Genomic DNA, 18,916 nt, shown 5'->3' with positions numbered 1-18,916 from the left:
TGTACTCATTGCCTTACTCATGTAAGTGTAACCCCTCTGTACAACATCTTAACAATAAAATAAAATTTTTTAAAAAATGTTAGTAGTAAGGGGGGATTGGGAGGGGACAAACTGGAAGAAAATGGAGGGAGGAGTGACACCACTAAAAAGAAATATTCATTACTTGACATATATAACTGTAACCAATCTGCATATCACCTTTACTATAAAAACAGATAAATATAAAGAAGGGAGGGGGCAGAAATTGGGGACCTGAATGGCAACGTATTTGTTAGAAGTATTTTGGATAATAAGGAAGCTCTCTACTTCCTCTTCTATTTCAAAAGCACAAATAAGAAGTGGATATAGTGAACACCTATTATTTTCTACCTTCCCAAAAATACTTTCTTTGGCATAGGTACCCCTCCTCCACTCCATGTAGCCTACTTATCACTGGGTAACAAACATAACTTAGTCTAACCAAAGTTACTCAACTCACTAGCTGATGTGGACAGCACAAGATAAAGAAACAGATTAGACTTTTTTTTTTGGTCGATTGTGGGTCTTGAATTCTGGGCCTGGGTGCTGTCCCTCAGCTCTTCACCTCAAGGCGAGTGTTCTACCACTTGAGCCACAGTGCCATTTCCAATTTTCTAGTGGTTTATTGGAGATAAGAGTCTCACAGACTTTTCTGCCCAGGCTGGCTTTGAACCATGATCCTCAGATCTCAGCCTCCTGAGTAGCTAGAATTACAAGCATGAGCCACTGGCACCCAGCTAGACATTTTTTAATACCTCCATCTATCTATTTCAATGGTAAGTCACCAAATAAACTCCATCCTTGTCTCAATCTTATTTAATTTTACTTTGTGTTCACTACTTTGAAGTAACTTTCACTGAGGTACAATAGCAAGAACACTATTAGCAAACAGAATATAGACACTCTGCTAAGTTTCTGTTTCTTTAACCCAAAGTGAAGCTGCTCAGAAACCAGAGTTAAAACTCTTCTCCCTTTGTCTAGGTTCTTGGTAATGCTGCTTAACAAAAAGGATTCTTTTCTAGAAAGTGAACCCTGGTTACTATAAATGTTTAATTAAAATTACATGGACTTTATAGACAAAATTTCTATGTTAGATTGAAAAAAAGATTTTTAATGCCTAAAGCATTTGCAATTCAAATATTCTATATAGTTTTTCTTTTGTATAGCTACCAAAAGTCAACAAGACCTCAGAACAAGCAGGGCTGTATCACACAGCTATGACTAAAACCTCACTATTCGTGTCATCCCAGCTACATAGAAGATTGAGGTCAGGAAGACCATGGCTCCAGGACAGCCCAAGGCAAAAAGTTCACAAAACTCCATCTCAACAGAATTGCCATGGTGGCTAGAGGCTGTTATCCCAGCTACAATGGGAAGTGCAAAATAAATTGACCAGTACACTTGTGAAAAGCAAGAGCCTATCTCAAAACAAGCAGTGCAAAAAAAGGGTTGGAGATTTGGCTCAGTGGTAGAGCACCAGCCTAACAAGTGTGAGGCCCTGAGTTCAAACTTCTGCATCATTCTTTAAAAAGCTCAGGACAATACAGAATATCCTTAATTCATTAAGAGAGCCACATAAAAAAACCCAAATCCCAATCCCAATTCACAAACTAATTTCACTGTTTTTAGAACATGTAGTCAGAGTAGAAAAAGAAAAAGTAATGGATATATTCCCCCAAAGGAAAGAACAAAGATAAAGAAATAATTTTCAACACCCAAATATCAACTTCTAGGATACTATTCAAGAAGCATCCCAAATTAAAGATTAAACTAAAAACAGGATCAGACAATAATAAACTTTTAAAAATACACTTCTATACACAGAAACAGAATGGTTTCATGATATCCATTAGCAAATTCCTATGTGAAAATATTCTTTTCTGTAAATTACCAATAGTTTTACCTTGCTTCTTGTCTTCACTTTTGATTTACTCTTCTGTTTTCTTTTCAACTTTTTCTTATTTAAAATTTTCTTATTCCTAAAATTTTTTAAATGGAAAAAATTAAGAATGTCCATATTAGTAGATACAAAGCTACTAAAAATAAATATTTCCAAAACAAAAGTATTTCTCTTACGAAGTTATGAAAACAATATACTCTCTCTATATATATGCATGTAAGATACAAATAAAGGAACCTATTTAAGAAGATACTGTGAGACAGCTAGAAAATATATATTAAATAATAATTATTAAAATTTGAATTCTAAAGAATTCCTATAAAAGTAAAACAAAAGTATTAAATTTAAAAAATTTAAACTCTACTCAACAATAGGAGCCACTTAATAAATACTAATCAGGTTTCCTTCAAGGGAGACTTATTTTACTATAAGGAAAGATTACAATAAGGAAAATCTTGAATTCATACATCTTAAGTATTCAGCAACTAGGCTTATAGTACCTCAGCGTCCTAAGTCTAAATTATTCTAAAAGAAAAGAGAATCCTCTGAATAACTTCAAAAGATATTATACAGGGCTGGGAAGGTGGCTCAGTGGTAGAATGTTTGCCTTACATGCATGAGGGTTCAATTCCTCAGCACCACATAAGCAGAAAAGGCCAGATGTGGCACTGTGGCTCAAGTGGTAGAGCACTAGCCTTGAGCTGAAGGGCTGAGGGACAGCACCCAGGCCCAGAGTTCAAGCCCCACGACCAACCAAAAAAAAAAGGATATTATACATATTATTTTTTAATTTTTTTTTTTTTTTTTGGGTCCGGTCGTGGGGCCTGAACTCTGGGCCTGGGCGCTGTCCCTTCAGCTCTTCAGCTCAAGGCTAGCACTCTACCACTTGAGCCACAGCGCCACTTCCGGCTTTTTACTTATGTGGTGCTGAGGAATCGAACCCAGGGCCTCAAGCATGCAAGGCAAGTGCTCTACCACTGAGCCACCTTCCCAGCCCTATACATATTATTTTTATATACAAAATATTATATATACATACACATATAGTATGTGTATGTATATATTATTCCCATACTATATAGCTTATATATTTATATACATAATGAACAAATATTTATATAATATATACAGCATATTAATAATATATACAATGTTATATTATGCAATATTACATATGTACAATACATTGTTATATACTGTATATTATACTGTACTTAGGTATATCTAGTATATATACAGTATATTATTGTACCACATATACTTATCAAGAACAAAACATATATAAGTACATATATACACACAGAGTAAGAATTATAATGGAAGAAACAAGTGGTAAGGCAAACATTTTATCTTCATTTCAATTGAACAGAAAATCTAAGTTTCATGGTCTAGCAAGATGACACTATTGCTTTAATAAAGACTAAAGCAGAGATGGAGGAGGAGGAGAAATAATGATAATCATGATGATAGAGAAGAAAACTAGAAAGATGACAAGTGCAACAACAATGGTGATGATTCTAGCCACTAAGGAAGTCTTTAAGAACCAGTAACTAATTTGGTACAAACAGTAACAAGAAAAGTTTCAAATCTGGGAATTTGGAAGCAGGAAAGCTATTCCCAAAAATAGGGAAACAAGCAGAAGAATCAATTTGCAAAGCAGAAAAACAGGTTCTATGTTAAAAAAAAATTGAGTTCAAAATATTAAAATGTCAGTCAGACAGACACGATCAACCTTCATAAAAAGATTTTGTCCTTGATTAATCCTTAGGCTTCCCTCCTCAAATCACAATCACCACAAAACCTTAGCTATTTATCTCCCGAACAGTTCTGAATTCTGTTCACAGTATCTCTACTGCAGCTGCACTAGTAAGTTACATTCATGTCTTGCTTGGACTACTGCCAAGGCTTCTTAACTGGCTTCTACTCAACTACATTACTTCCACTGCCATCTATTCTTCACACAAGAATCCAGACCACTTTCTGAAAACACCAGGTCACTTTTTAAAAACAGTATCTTCTGAATTCTCCTAAAGTCTAAACACCATGATATATGTGATTTAAAAGATCCTCACACCTGTAATCCTAGCTATTCAGGAGGATGAGATCTAAAGATGGCAGTTTGAAGCCAGCCAGGAAAGAAAGTCTGTGAGACTCTTATAGCCACTGAAATCCTTCCACCGCCCCCCTATTCCCCCCCCAAAAAAAGCCCGGAGTAGAGCTGGGGTTGAAGTGGTAGGGCCCTAGCCTTGGGCAAAGGAAGCTCAGGGACAACACCAGGCCCTGAGTTCAAGCCAACACATATACACACACACCCCTAAAAAAAAATCGTCTTCCAATGTGTGACACATCAACCCACCTCTTCTGCTGCTATCCAGGTTCTCACTACCTGGCTCATTGTCCTTGAGCCACAAGGGCATATTCCTTTAGTAGTCTGAGCTCTTAGTGGCTTTAACTAAAGCTTCCCCTCTGCCATAAATGCTCTCCATCCTCTCCTATTACCTGCTGTTTATCATTCTCTCCTATTACCTACTGTTTATCCCAATCACTTCTTCAAGAAAGCCACCCAGCCTCCAAGACTGGGGAAAATGTTCTCAATACATACTCTCAATTCATCTTAAACTTTTGTCTCATAATTTGCTTAATACTCTTTGTTTCATACCCTATAGATGCAAAGGAGAAATATAATAGGAATCATGTATCTACAAGATATCCCCCCAGGATAGGATGAAACAAAAGTAAAGAAAAAGTGGTGTTAAACCTGAATAAATAAACCTGTTTAGACAATCCATTTAACTATAAGCATCGATGTGGCCATTACTTCACTATAATTATTCCAAAAAATAGACTCCACCAGTTCTTGAATATAGGCCATCATAAGAACCAGCTTTCCCCAAATTATTAGTTTTACTGTGTTTCGTTGATTTGGTCTGTTTTTTGTTGTTGTTGTTTTTTGTCGGTCGTGGGGCTTGAACTCTGGGTTTGGGCGCTGTCCCTCAGCTCTGCAGCTCAAGGCAAGCACTCTACCTCTTGAGCCACAGCACCACTTCCGGTTTTCTCGTGGTTTATTGGAGATAAGAGTCTCACGGACTTTGCTGCCCGGGCTAGTTTTGAAACGTGATCCTCAGATCTCAGCCTCCTGAATAGCTAGGATTACAGGCGTGAGCCATAGGCGCCAGCTGATTTGGTCTCTTTTAGGGGTAGAAAGTTACCAAAAAGAGCCACTAATAGTTGGGGAAATCATATGATGAAAACTTGGAATGAACATTAGAAAATGAAAATATTATTTGCTAGTATTATAATATCTATTTGACTATATTTCAAAGCTAATAAATTTTTCATGATCTGAGAAGGAATAGATATAAAACTCTAGAAACCAGTCCTACACAATAACAATTCACCTTGGTATTTCTGATGATTTAGGACTTTAAATTCTAAATCAATAAAAGCTTAATGAAGAATGCTTGGAAGTGGTCCTGCAAGACTTTTAGTCTTCTCACAAAAAGAACCTTCATACCCATGAGATTGAAAGAAATATAGTTTAAAACAAAAGGTAAAATGCTATTAAAATGGTCATTTTTTTCATAAATGTTTTGTGCCAGTTCTGGGACTTGAACTCAGGGCCTGGGCACTGTCCTTGATCTTTTGTGCTCAAAGCTAGTGGTTTATTTTATGAGCCATAGTTCCATTTCTGGCTTTTGGGTGATTAACTAGAGATAAGAGTCTCATGGATTTTCCTGTCTGGGGTGGCTTAGAACCATGATCCTTTGTTCTCAGCCTCTCCAGTAGCAAGGAGTACTGGCATCAGCCACCAGCCACCAGCCACCAGCACTGAGCTTAAAAGGCCTAAAATCATAGCTGTAATCATAGCTACACATGAGGCTGAGATCTGAGGATCATAGTTCAAAGCCAGTCCCAACAGTTAAGTCTGTGAGACTTTTTTCTCCAATTAACCACCAAAATGCCAAAAGTGGAACTGTGGGTAAAGTAGTACAATGCTAGCCTTGAGAGAGACAGAGAAAGTGCTCCAGAGCAGCACCCATGCACTTAGTTCAAGCCCCAGGACAGCACCAAAAACAAAAAACAAAAAAGAAAAATGTTCTCAATAGTCAACACTACTTAAGAAAAAAAATATTGTATTCCTTTAATATGACGTAGATTATTAAAAAATTCTCTATGGGCTCATTACTAAGTCTGTTTTATAGCAAAGCAAAAATAAAAATTTAACTTCAAATCTGTTTCTTCATTTGTCAATTTAACAGATGAAAAAGATGAGATTTCTAAGGATCATTCTAACTCTAAAATGCTAGGATTTTGATAAATTCAAATAAATAGAACTTGTGGGATAAAAGGTTTCAATCCTTTAGTCAATTTTACTTAGTAGTAAAAACCAAAAAACATCTAAGTCTATAGTCTTAAGCAAGATCAGGCAAAATTTTTCTAGGAAGGGATGAAAAGCAAATATTTTACTGCTTGTGACCATAAGATGTCTGTGGCAGCTACTCAACAACGTAAGCATGGAAACTGCTACAAGACAGCACATACACAGATGAGAGGCTAATACAGTAACACTTTCTAAAGATTGAAATTAGCATTTCATGTATTATGTCACTAAGTATTTCTTTTCTACTTTTAGTATAGAAAGACCTAGTATACTGTTACTAACAAAAATCTTACTTATTTTCATTATTTTTTTTTTTGGGGGGGGGTCCGGTCATGGGGCCTGAACTCTGGGCCTGGGCACTGTACCTCAGCTCTTCAGCTCAAGGCTAGCGCTCTACCACTTGAGCCACAGCGCCACCTCTGGCTTTTTTCTTTTTGCTTATATGGTGCTGAGGAATCGAACCCAGGGCCTCAGGCATGCAAGGCAAGCACTCTACCACTGAGCCACCTTCCCAACCCTTATTTTCATTATTTTATTTACTATTTTTACTAGGTATTTATTAATTACTTAAAAATGTAAGTATGTAAATGTAAATGTATAAAAAGCAGTTATTAGCTTATAGGGCACATAAAAATAGAAAATGAGCTGGTTTGGTACATGGGCTATTGTTTGTTGACCCTTTGGTCTGCAGTAAATTTTTATAACATATCAGAAAAGTTCATATGCGAAATGGTAGTGTACAACACTGACTAAAAACTATTCAAAATATCACTATACTTATATAAAAGCAAGACACGCTCTTTAAATTGCCTTTTGTTTTTGTATTGATAAACTCCTAATCCACTTTCTCTACATTAAGAAACTAAATATAATCAAGTCTCTGTTCCACATTCAAAGGCCAGACTAACCAGGAGAAATGCAGAAGCAATAAGAACTAGATAAACTAAAGATCAGACGCAGAAGAGCATGTACAAAGTGAACTGAGACCCTTGTCACTTTTTTCCCACGGAAGTATTTGAAATTTGGGGATGAATAAAAATTGAGCTTGATTTAGGCTGTGGAATTCTACTAAGGCCAACAAAAAAGGCTGGTAGTTGTGTAGATGTCTGCATGATCCAGAAAGACAGACTAGAACCTAGAAAAGCCTAGATATATGGTCATTTTTACCAATAGTCTATTTCCAAGACATGAAGCACTGAAAAAGGACAGAAATCCTGAGCCAAAAAAATGGAAGAGTAAATTTTCCACTGTATCCTAATGTTGAGAAAAGAGAATCCCAGCAGAGAGATGGGTTCACTTAATCCTACTGGATGGAGAGAATCAACACCTTGTGTTATTTATATAACAGCAAAAGACAAACCCTTCTGAAAATTAAATCTGAAAGAAAAACTGTTTTTTCTGTATTAGTCTGGTTTTAGACCACAAAATAAACATATTAAGAGAAGCTAAATAAAATTAGGAGGAGTCACAGATAACCCGGGACATTAAAGTTAGTTCACAAAAATAAGGAAATGGGTCAGGAAAAAAGATCTTGAAACAGACACAGAGTTTAACTAAATGATAGAAAATTTCCAAATAATCATAAAAAGGGAAAAATCTATGTAATCCTAGCGACTCAGGAGGCTGAGATCTGAGGATTGCGGTTCAAAGCCGGGGCAGGAAACTCAGTGAGACTCTTATCTCCAATAAACCACTCAGAAAACTGGAAGTGGTGCTGTGGCTCAAGTGGTAGAGCCCTTGCTTTGAGCTGAAGAGCTGAGGGACAACGCCCAGACCCAACACTGACAAAAAAAAAAAAAAAAAAAGGAAAAATCTATAAAAGTAAATATTAAGAAACTGAAAAATAAACACAGTAATCACCCCTATCCATGGGGTACTCCAGTGAGTGTCTGAAAACTTAAGACAATACCAGTCTACATTTCTTGACAGTCACTGTGATAATCCAGACAGCTATTAAGTAACTGAAAAGAAGGGAGAATTTACAATGTGGCTATGCTGAACAAAGAGATATTTCACTTCCCAGGCAGGATGAAGCTGGACAATGTGAGACTTCATTATGCTACTCAGAACGACACAGATTTAATTTTTATTTATTTACTTATTTACTGCCAGTTCTGGGGCTTGAACTCAGGGCCTGGACACTGTCCCTGAGCTCCCTTTGCTCAAAGCTAGCACTTGAAAATACAGTGCCACTTCTGGCTTTTTCTGTTTATGTGGTACTAAGGAATCGAACTAAGGCTTCATACATGCTAGACAAGCACTCTACCACTAAGCCACATTCCCAGCCCCCAACATGGATTTTAAAAGCATGCACTGGTTACTTCTGAAATTTTCCTTGTTTTCAGTTTTTCCTTTTTCTTTTTCTGGTGCTAGGTATCAAACAACCAATCAAAACAAACAAAAAAAACCCAAAATACTTTATGATACAAAAGAGACAAAAAGGCTATACATTTTTTATAATTCTATTCACAAACTTTTATAATTCTACTTATATGAAATGCATATATAAATAAATCAAGGAGTTGATCAGTATTTTCCAACAGCTGATACAAAGACTGCCAAAAGCTATGGAGTTTGTTTATAGAGTGACAAAAATATTCTAGTTGTCACAAAATGAATATATTTTAAAAACCACTGATCTGTATATTGTTTTGTGTTGTTTTTCTTTGGGTCCAGTTGTGAGGCCTGAACTCTGGACCTAAGCTCTGTCCCTCAGCTCTTCACCTCAAGGCTAGCACTCTACCACCTGAGCCATGGCACCACTTCTGGCTTTTTTTTTCTGCTTATGTGGTGCTGAGGAATCGAACCCAGGGCCTCATGCATACAAGTCAAGCACTCTACCACTGAGCCACCTTCCCAGCCCTGATCTGTATATTTTAAGTGTGACTTTTATGGCATATGACCTATTTCGATTAAAAAGTATAAAAAATTGCTGAGGGCTGGTGGCTCATGCCTGTAATCTTAGCTACTCAAGAGACTGAGATCTGAGGATCGCAGCTCATAGCCAACCCAAGCAGGAAAGTCCCTGAGATTCTTATCTCCAATTAATGACCAGAAGACCAGAAAACCATAAGTAGCACTGAGACTCAAAGAGACAGAGCACAAGCCTTGAGCAGAAAAGCTCAGAGAAAACACCAGGCCCTGAGTTCAAGACTCGCAACCAACCAAAAAACAGTATAAGGAAAATAGTCATTTATCTAAAAATAAAATCAGTATCCAGAAATTTTTAAAATAACAAATAAAATCAAAATTTAATCAGCATAATTCAATATAAAATAAAGAAAACAAATGAGAAGCAGAAAAATATTTTTAGAACTCAAAAGAATCCCTGATAATACGCTTCAGTAAACTAGAAAAAGATCTTTTTAACCTGATTAAAAATTATTTTAAAATTTACTTTGAACATTAATTATATTCAGTAAAGGAAAATTAAATCCTTCTGCTAAATATGGTTTTAAAAAAAAAGAGAAAAGCAAGGATTTATACCACTACATTTCTGTTTAATACTAAATTGGAGATCTGTAGGTAAAGCAAATAAAACCCATAATTGTTGAAAAGTAAAAAGTGAAGCATTATATTTACAGAAAGTACAAAATAATCCACAAATCAAGAAATTATACATGAAATAGCAAATTTTTAAATACAAAATAATTTTAATTACCCAATCTATAAAACAATAAACTGAAGATTTTCTATCAAAGCCACAGTAAATTGCTAGTAATTAATGTAATGATACTATCATTGTATTCAAGCATCACTACATAAATTAGGGAGAAATAGTAATAGTTGTCTGATTACTAAGTGGGAAACTTTTATTTACTTAATCCAGACTAGTAATTACTAATAAAGAGATCTGAACAATTTAAGTTGCTTTGGGGAAGATATAAACAAATCACTTCTCCTTACTTTTAAGTCATCACATAGAGAAAGAGGACTACAAATCTACCTTGGCAATACGCACAGCAGCAGAGAGAGAAAAAAAATTGAAAAGAAAGTAGGAAAATGGAGGAAGGAGGAAGGGGACAAATCTGAAAGTTTGAGACTCTAGACCATGCCTTATGCAGAATTATACTCTAAGACACAAAACTTAGATACAACAAGGAAACAAAAACCATGAAGCATCTACAAAACAGTCTGGAGAGAACCTGTTCATCCCAGACTTTGGAGAAATGTCTTAAATAAGAGCTAACAAATATACAAATATACAATGTGCTAGGAGTGAGAAGAGCAAAAACATAAAAGATACCCAATCAGACTTCGGATGAATTTTTAGATAGATTATAACATGACTATGCTTACTGAATTTAGGTAAATACAAGACTAGCTTTAAAACGTATATAAAGAATGGAGCTCATCTGAAAAACAAAATCAAACATTTGACAAGAAAAACATGGGCACTGGTGACTCAGGCATATAATCTTGGCAACTAGGGAGGCTGGGATCTAAGGATCACAGTTCAAAGCCAGCCCAGGGAGTTTCTCCCATGAGACTCTTATCGCCAATTAACAACCAAAAAGCCAGAAGTAGAGTAGAACACTAGCCTTGTGCAAAAAGGTTCAGAAACAGTGCCCAGGTCCTGAGTTCAAGCCCTAGGACTGGCACCAAATAATAAGAATAACAATAATATTAATTAAATCTACAATTTTGAACAAAAAGAAAATTTTTGAAAATACATCCCTAGGGCTGGGAAGGTGGCTCAGTGGTAGAGCGCTTGCCTTGCATGCCTGAGGCCCTGGGTTCGATTCCTCAGCACCACATAAGCAAAAAGAAAAAAGCCGGAAGCGGCGCTGTGGCTCAAGTGATAGAGCGCTAGCCTTGAACTGAAGAGCTAAGGGACAGCGCCCAGGCCCAGAGTTCAGGCCCATGACCGGAGGCTCTCCCCCCACAAAAAAAAGAAAAAGAAAATATATCCCTAGACCTCCTTCAAGTCAGAAAGCTCTTTTTTTTTCCTTCTTTCCCTCCAACAACCAGAGGAAACATAAATCAAGATAGACACTTTAACATAGGAGTAATAATAAAAAAATTTTTAGGACTTACTATGTAACACATATTAAACATCTTACCATCCAGTGATAGAGACATTATTCTCATTTTGTTTTACAGATGAGAGAACTAAGGGCCAGAGAGGCTAAAATAGCTTTCCTAAGGTCACAGAGTCTGGTAAATGTCATAGCCAGGTCATTTGTAAACTTTACTCTTAGTGGAGAATAAGAATGAGGATAATTAATAAAGCCTTGGCAGACATCATTTCAAACTGGGTGAAAGGAAAGCAAATGGAATACATTCATAACGATGTCTCCATTTTATCCGTAAGTAGTTATATCATCTGCTCTGAAGTTTTTGAGTAAGGACTAGAGTGGCTGGAAAGACTGCAGATCAATATATGGCTGACAAACCAGGGAATGTAACTGGTTCTAGACCAAGATTCTGATGATATTCTTCACTCTCAGTAACTATTATTATTTAAGATTATTATAGCCAATTGAAAATAAGAATTGTAAATTATTGATGAGAAATGATGTATGCAAAGGAAAAGAGGGAAAGGGACAGGGACAGGGAAAGAAAGAAAAAAGACCCTATAAAAATGACTGAAAAGAAAAAAAAATGACTGAAAGGGAATCATCTTTAAAGGTAGAAGCAACATTAAAAAAAAAAAAAAGTTGTTTCTGAAGCCAATGTGGGCAATAGAGGAAAGTACAGAGAGGTAGAGACTGTTAAACAGTAATCATCTGCAGGGAAATGTGAAAGATAAAAACTAAAGATGGATGGGCACTGGTGGCTCACATCTGTAATGCTCACTACTCAAAAGGCTGAGATTTGAGGATCAAGGTTCAAAGCCAGCCCGGGCAGGAAAGTCCATGAGACTTTCATATCAAATTAACTACCAGAAAAGCAGAAATGTCACTGTGGCTCAAGTGGTAGAGCTCTCGTCTTGAGCTGAAGAGCTCAGGGACAGTGCGAAGGCCTAGAGTTCAAGCCCCATGACACTCTGATGGGGCAACTAGAGCTTGATTCGACTGAAGAACTGACAGATGGTGCATCCGCAATAAACTGAAACCTTTATTAAAGGAAAACTTCTGAATTGCCCTGAACACAGACCAAGGGGACTTATTTTCAGGCACAAAGGCAGAGATGTTTTGTCAAATGTATGTAGCTAGAACACTAAAAACATCAGCTACTGCATCTCTAATCAAAAAGATAAATTAATTGTCTTTTTATCCCTTCTGCCATACTCCTTTCCTTTTAAACATTAAAGTACTCTCCTTCCTTCATCTAGCTTTTGTGACTTCTGTAGTGCTTTGAAAAAACAGGAGTGAGTGGGTATTCATTCATTATAATCTCTTAAGCCAACTCTCAAACCCACTTCAGTCCACCTATAAAGCAATATATTCATGAAGAGTCTGTGACCACACTGAAAATAATGTACCTGCAAAGACTGGAAAAATACTAGCAGTACTCTTTTCAAGATACAATCTAGAAGCTAGGAGCCAGGGCTCACGCTAATCCTAACTACTCAGCAGGCTGATATCTAAGGACCATGGTTCAAAGCTAGCTGGGACATAACATATGAGACTCTTATCTCCAATTTACCACAGAAGTGGAGCTGTGGCTCAAATGTAGAGAGCCAACCTTGAGCAAAAATGCTAAGGGACATCACCCAAGCTGTGAGGTCAGATCAAACTTAGTACTAAAACTGTCTTACCCCTCCCCCCCCCACACACACAAAAACATCATCTAATGAAGAACAGGAATTTTAGCTATAAGCCACAGACTAGGAAGTGAAATGCAATTAGGTAATACTGGAAATCACAGGGCTGACTAAGCAAAGAAGAAACCTCAGAGAGAATACAAGGAATAAACTTAAAAAAAACTTTCCTCAGTTCATAGTTATATTTAGGAGATTTCCATGAGGTAGGAATGTAGCTTAGTGGTAGAGTGCTTGCCTGGCATGCATGAAGCCCTGGTAGCACATAAACAAAAAAAGCTGGAAGCGACATTGTGGCTCACTCAAGTGGTAGAGTGCTAGCCTTCGGCAAAATGAAGCTCAAGGGCAGTGCCTAGGCCCTGAATTAAAACTCCTGGACTGGCAAAAAAAAAAAAAAAAATTATTTCCATTTTTGAGATCTTGTCACCTATTACCCAAATAATTCCTTCTTCACTGTTCTCACACCAAAATATCTCTTAAATCCATATTTCATCTATGCTCTTTGGCTTTTCTCAGCCTATTTCACTAAAACTGCTTTACTGACACTGTTTTGTTCTGTCCCTTTTTTATTTTACTCCTGAATTTACAATTCCAACAACTATCACTACAGACTTGAGGGATCAGCAAATAAAGTTATACAGGAACAAAGTCATCTTCACTTGTGCCATACTGCTTATGATTGCAACCCAACTATAAGAACAGAGCCAAATAGATACAATGCAGGCTGCATGACCCACAAAGTCTAAGGTATTTACTGCTTGTTCAACTACATATGTGCCATATATTCCATATTTGGGGAGGGGGAGGAAAAGGGCAGGAGGAAAAGAGGAAAGAGAGGAGGAAGAGGTTTACTTGAAGACTGAAAACATAAACAAAAGCAGGTTGTAGAAAGAATCAAAACTTGGAAAAATAACCCATAGAAGTGTGAATTTTCTGTTCATTTTTTCTCCTTTGTCTAACAGAGCAACACCTGCTCCTGCATGCTGGAGAATATGAAGGAAATATTGAAAAGAGAAAGATACAAGTCTTTCCATTTCCTAACAAATGGGGCAATGTCATTCTTTCTGATGGAGGCATAGAATTCCATTGTGTATATATACCACATTTTCTTGATCCATTCATCTACTGAGGGTAATCTGGGTTGGATTAAGTGAAGTAAGCCAGGCCCAAAGAAACATAGGTCCCACGGTTTCCCTTATTTGCAATATCTAGTATATATATGAGTCAAGCAGAAAAGGTCGGATAAGGTGATGTTAGGAAAATGAACCCTAAGATATGTATTTAAATGTTTTTTTTCTTTCATGCATTCGTTTCTAAAGCATTTATAAGATTATTTCTTTGTTGCTTTGTATGTCCTTCCCCTACAGTATAACCCCTGCTTTCACTGTATTTGATATTGGTATAATTTGTGGAGGGGAAGGGGAAAAACAAGTCGTTTAAATAAGGATACAGGTGGACCAGTTGCAACAATGAGAAGTACAAGTTGTCATGTCGAAAACGAACTTTACAACTTTGGTGGGGGGGTGGGGGAAGATTAGGTGAGGGGGGAGAGGGGGAGGCTGGGAAGGGTAAACAAAGGAGGAGGCTACAATGCTTGATAAGAAATGTACTCACTATCTTGCCCATGTAATTGTAACCCCTCTGTACAGTATTTTCACAATAAAAAAATAAATAAATAAAGACATCAATACTAAAAAAAAAAAGAAAGAAAGAAAAGAGAAAGATACAGATATACTAATCCTGCTCATAAATCAAGAAATCTTGGGTTTACTCTGCTGCTGTACAGCGATGAGTCACCAGCAGAGCAAAGGCTCTGGAACCAAACTTAAGATCTGTTGAACACCACCCACAGAAGGAAATATCAAATTTTCTGTCTGAACCTTAATGGGCTAACAGTCTGCTAAAAGAAATAACACAATATTCTTCAAGAAATCATAATAAATCCTACAGATTATAAAACCTAAAATAAAACTGAAGAATCCAACATGTAAAATTTAAAAATTCCTAAGTAAAAAGTCATTCAATAATAAAATGGATATGACAAAAAAAGGACTGTGAAATAAAAATGGAACAATAAAAATTACCCACTCTAAGAGCAAAGAAAAAAGAATGACACACAAAGACACAAAGGAAACTCAACAGTTAAGAGGCCTATAAGAAAGGTCTCAACTGACATTTACTGTCATTAGACTCTTAGAAGACAGGAAGAAATTAGGGCATAAATTTTAAAGAAAATCGTAGAGCCAGTGAAAGACCCAAACTTACAGTATCAAATCATTTAGCATTCACCAAAGACAAATTTAAAGATAATAATGGCTAAATAATCAAATCAAACTTCTGAAAAAAAAATCTTGAAAGCAGCTAAAAAAAATAATAATATATAGAGGGAAGAAATACATATAACCAAAGGTTTCTTGTGAGAAACTATGGAGGTTAAAAAAAAAATGGTACTGTGTAAGTAATGTGTATACTCAGAAAGCTATATCCATCTAAAATATCCTTTAGGAATGAAAGAAAAATAAACATATTCTCAAACAAAAAGAGATTATCTCAAAAGACTGTTTTACAAGAGATGACACAATAAGCATTAAGGTGAAAGGAGATTTTCCATCTTCCAGTGTAAAAGAAGAACCACAGAAAGAATATAAATATAAATAATGAATAATATATAGGTAAATGAAAATATTACTTTTTGCTTAAGCTGTTAACAGCATACTATATATAATAATTATAATTAAGTTTTCAAATATATGACAATTACATCACACAGTCAGTGGGTGAGATCTATATGGTTCCAAAGTTTCTCTTTTCTAAGTGAAGCAGTATACTAACAACCCTAAATTGTGAAGTTAGGAATATATATATTCTTTAATCCTTAGGACATGCAAAGAAATTAATAAAAAATAGCAAATAATAATAATAAAGAAAGAAAATGAGATGAACTAAAGCCAAGCATCAGTGGCTTATGTCTATAATCACAGCTGCACAGTTAGCTAGGATTTGCAGATCTTTGTTCAGAGCTAGTCCAGGCATACATATCCAAGAGTCTCTTATCTCCAATTAGCTAGCAAAAAAGCTTAGCTACAGTCATGGCTCAAATGATAGAATACCAGCTGTGAGCAAAAATTCCAAATGAAAGCTCAAAGCCGAGTCCAAGCACCAATACTGGTGCAAAAAATAAATAACTAAAATAAAAACTTTTTTAAAGGCAAGCATAGACAGAATAGATTTTGTTTTTGAAGGTAAGAGACAAACACCCATACATGTTGCACATAGAAGAGAAACTGTAAATATAAAAATGTAGGGAGAATTACTCAAGCTGATTCAAAACTTTGGCAAAGTAGCAAGGCATAAAATTAACCTTCAGAGGGGCTGGGAAGTTGGCTCAGTGGTAGAACGCTTGCCTTACATGCCTGAGGCCCTGGGTTCGATTCCTCAGCACCACATAAGCAAAAAGAAAAAAAGCCGGAAGTGGCGCTGTGGCTCAAGTGGTAGGGCACTAGCCTTGAGCTGAAGAGCTGAGGGACAGTGTTCAGGCCCAGAGTTCAGGTCCCACAACCGGACCAAAAAAAAAAAAATTAACCCTGTATGACAACAATGAGAAAAGTGTGGCTGAAATTAGGACAGCAACTCCATTCGTAATAGCCCCACAAAAAATAAAATACCTAGGAATTAACTTAACCAAAGAAGTGAAAGACCTCTATGATAAAAACTTTAAAAACTTGAAAAAGGAAATCAAAACAGAACTTAGAAAGTGGCAAAAACTCCCATGCTCCTGGATTGGAAAGATCAACATTGTGAAAATGGCAATAATTCCCAAGGCTATCTACAAATTCAATGCGATACCTATCAATATTCCAACCTCATTCTTCAAGGAAATATAGAAGAGGCAATCCAAAAATTCATATGGAACAATAAAAGACCCCGAATAGAAAAAAGGATCCTCAAAAGAAAGAACAGTGCTGGAGGAATATCAATACCAAATTTCAAACTCCACTACAAAGCCATAGTAATCAAAACAGCTTGATACTGGCACAAGAACAGACCTCAGGACCAATGGAATAGAATTGAAAACCCAGAAAGGAACCTACAGACCTATAGCCATCTAATTTTCGATAAAGGAGCTAAAAAAATAGAATGGAAGAAAGACAGCCTCTTTAGTAAATGGTGCTGGCAAAATTGGTTAACTACTTGTAGAAAACTAAAGCTAGATCCTTCAAAGACCTCGGAGTCAAAGAAGACACTCTGAAAACATTACAGGATGGATTAGGAGAAACCCTAGGTCTCCTTGGCACAGGCCAAAACTTTCCTAATAGAGACCCAGAAACACAACAAATCAAAGAAAGGTTGGACAAATGGGAAATTGCAGAGCTTCTTCAAGGCAAAGGACATAGCTTCCAAGATCAATAGAAAGCCTATGGAAGATCTTCACTAGCCATTCAACAGACAAGTGTCTCATATCTAAAATATACCTGGAACTTAAAAAATTAAATCCCCCAAAAACAAATCTTCAAAGAAACAACTGCCCAATAAATAAGTGGGCTAAAGACTTAAAGAGAAACTTCTCTGAAGAGGAAAGAAGGATGGCCAATAGACACATGAAGAAATGCTCAACCTCTCTAGCCATAAAAGAAATGCAAATCAAAACAACATTGAGATACCACCTCACCCCAGTTAGAATGGCTATAATCAAGAACTCTAATAACAACAGATGCTGGAGGGGATGTGGACAGAAGAGAACCTTACTTCATTGTTGGTGGAAATGTAAACTTGTTCAACCACTTTGGAAAGCAGTATGGAGGTTCCTCAAAAGACTTCACATAGAACTCCCCTATGACCCAGCAATCCCACTTTTGGGCATTTACCCAAATGTTTACAAACAAGACCACACTAAAGCTACCAGCACAACTATGTTTACTGCAGCCTTATTTACCATAGCTAAGATATGGAACCAACCCAGATGCCCCTCAGTAGATGAGTGATCAAGAAAATGTGGTATATATACACAATGGAATTCTATGCCTCCATCAGAAAGAATGACATTGGCCCATTTGTTAGGAAACGGAAAGACTTGGAAAAAACTATGTTAAGTGAAGTAAGACAGGCCCAAAGAAACATAGATCCCATGGTTTCCCTTATTTGCAATAACTAGTATATGTCTGAGTCGAGCAGAAAAGGTCAGTTAAATTGATGTTAGGAAAATGAACCCTAAGATATGTATTCAAATGTTTTTTTTCTTTCATGCGATTGTTTCTAACACATTTATAAGATTATTTCTTTGTTGCTTTGTATGTCCCTCCCCCACAGTATATCCCCTGCTTTCACTGTATTTGATGTTGTCATAATGTGTGGGGGGAAAGAGGAAAAACAAATCGTTTAAATAGGGATACAGGTGGACCCATTGCAACAATGAGAGGTACAAGTCATTTTGTCGAAAACGAACTTTACAACTTTGGTGGGGCTAGGGGAGGAGGGTTAGGTAGATAGGAAGGGGAAACAAAGGAGGAGGCTACAATGCTTGATAAGAAATGTACCCACATAATTGTAACCCCTTTGTACAGTATTTTCACAATAAAAAAAAAATGTAGGGAGATAAAAAATAAATAAGTGGACAGGGAAATTTTTAACATGAAAAAAGTGAGCATAAGAAATCTGAAGTGCCGGGTGCCAGTGGCCCACGCCTGTAATCCTAGCTACTCAGAATCCTGAGATCTGAGGACCATGGTTCAAAGCCAACCCAGGCAGGAACATCCATAAGACTCTGATCTCCAGTTAACCAGAAGTAGCCCTGTGGCTCAAGTGATAGAGCACTAGCCTTGAGCTGAAGAGCTCAGAGACATAGATCAGGCCAAGTTCAGGCCCAACCCCCCCCCCAAAAAAAAGAAAAGAAAAAAAAAATCTGGAGAGGCTA

At 36.7% G+C, this 18,916-nt stretch overlaps 1 protein-coding gene across 2 annotated transcripts in view; it reads right to left on the bottom strand.

Annotated features, from left to right (window-relative positions):
* Mycbp2 (MYC binding protein 2) overlaps window positions 1-18,916 on the bottom strand; it is a 234,775-nt gene that overhangs the window by 197,543 nt on the left and 18,316 nt on the right. For both annotated transcript variants that reach the window (XM_042685653.1, XM_042685654.1), the window contains exon 2: window positions 1,922-1,997. In XM_042685653.1, coding sequence (XP_042541587.1) covers window positions 1,922-1,997 — 76 coding nt within the window. The remainder of the gene's footprint in view (window positions 1-1,921; window positions 1,998-18,916) is intronic.

Source organism: Dipodomys spectabilis, unplaced genomic scaffold (genome assembly GCF_019054845.1).
Source record: "Dipodomys spectabilis isolate Male_0828 unplaced genomic scaffold, ASM1905484v1 ptg000095l, whole genome shotgun sequence".
Taxonomy (NCBI): Eukaryota; Metazoa; Chordata; class Mammalia; order Rodentia; family Heteromyidae; genus Dipodomys; species Dipodomys spectabilis.
Note: the sequence above shows the minus strand (reverse complement) of the source record. Positions and strands in the feature narration are given on the sequence as shown.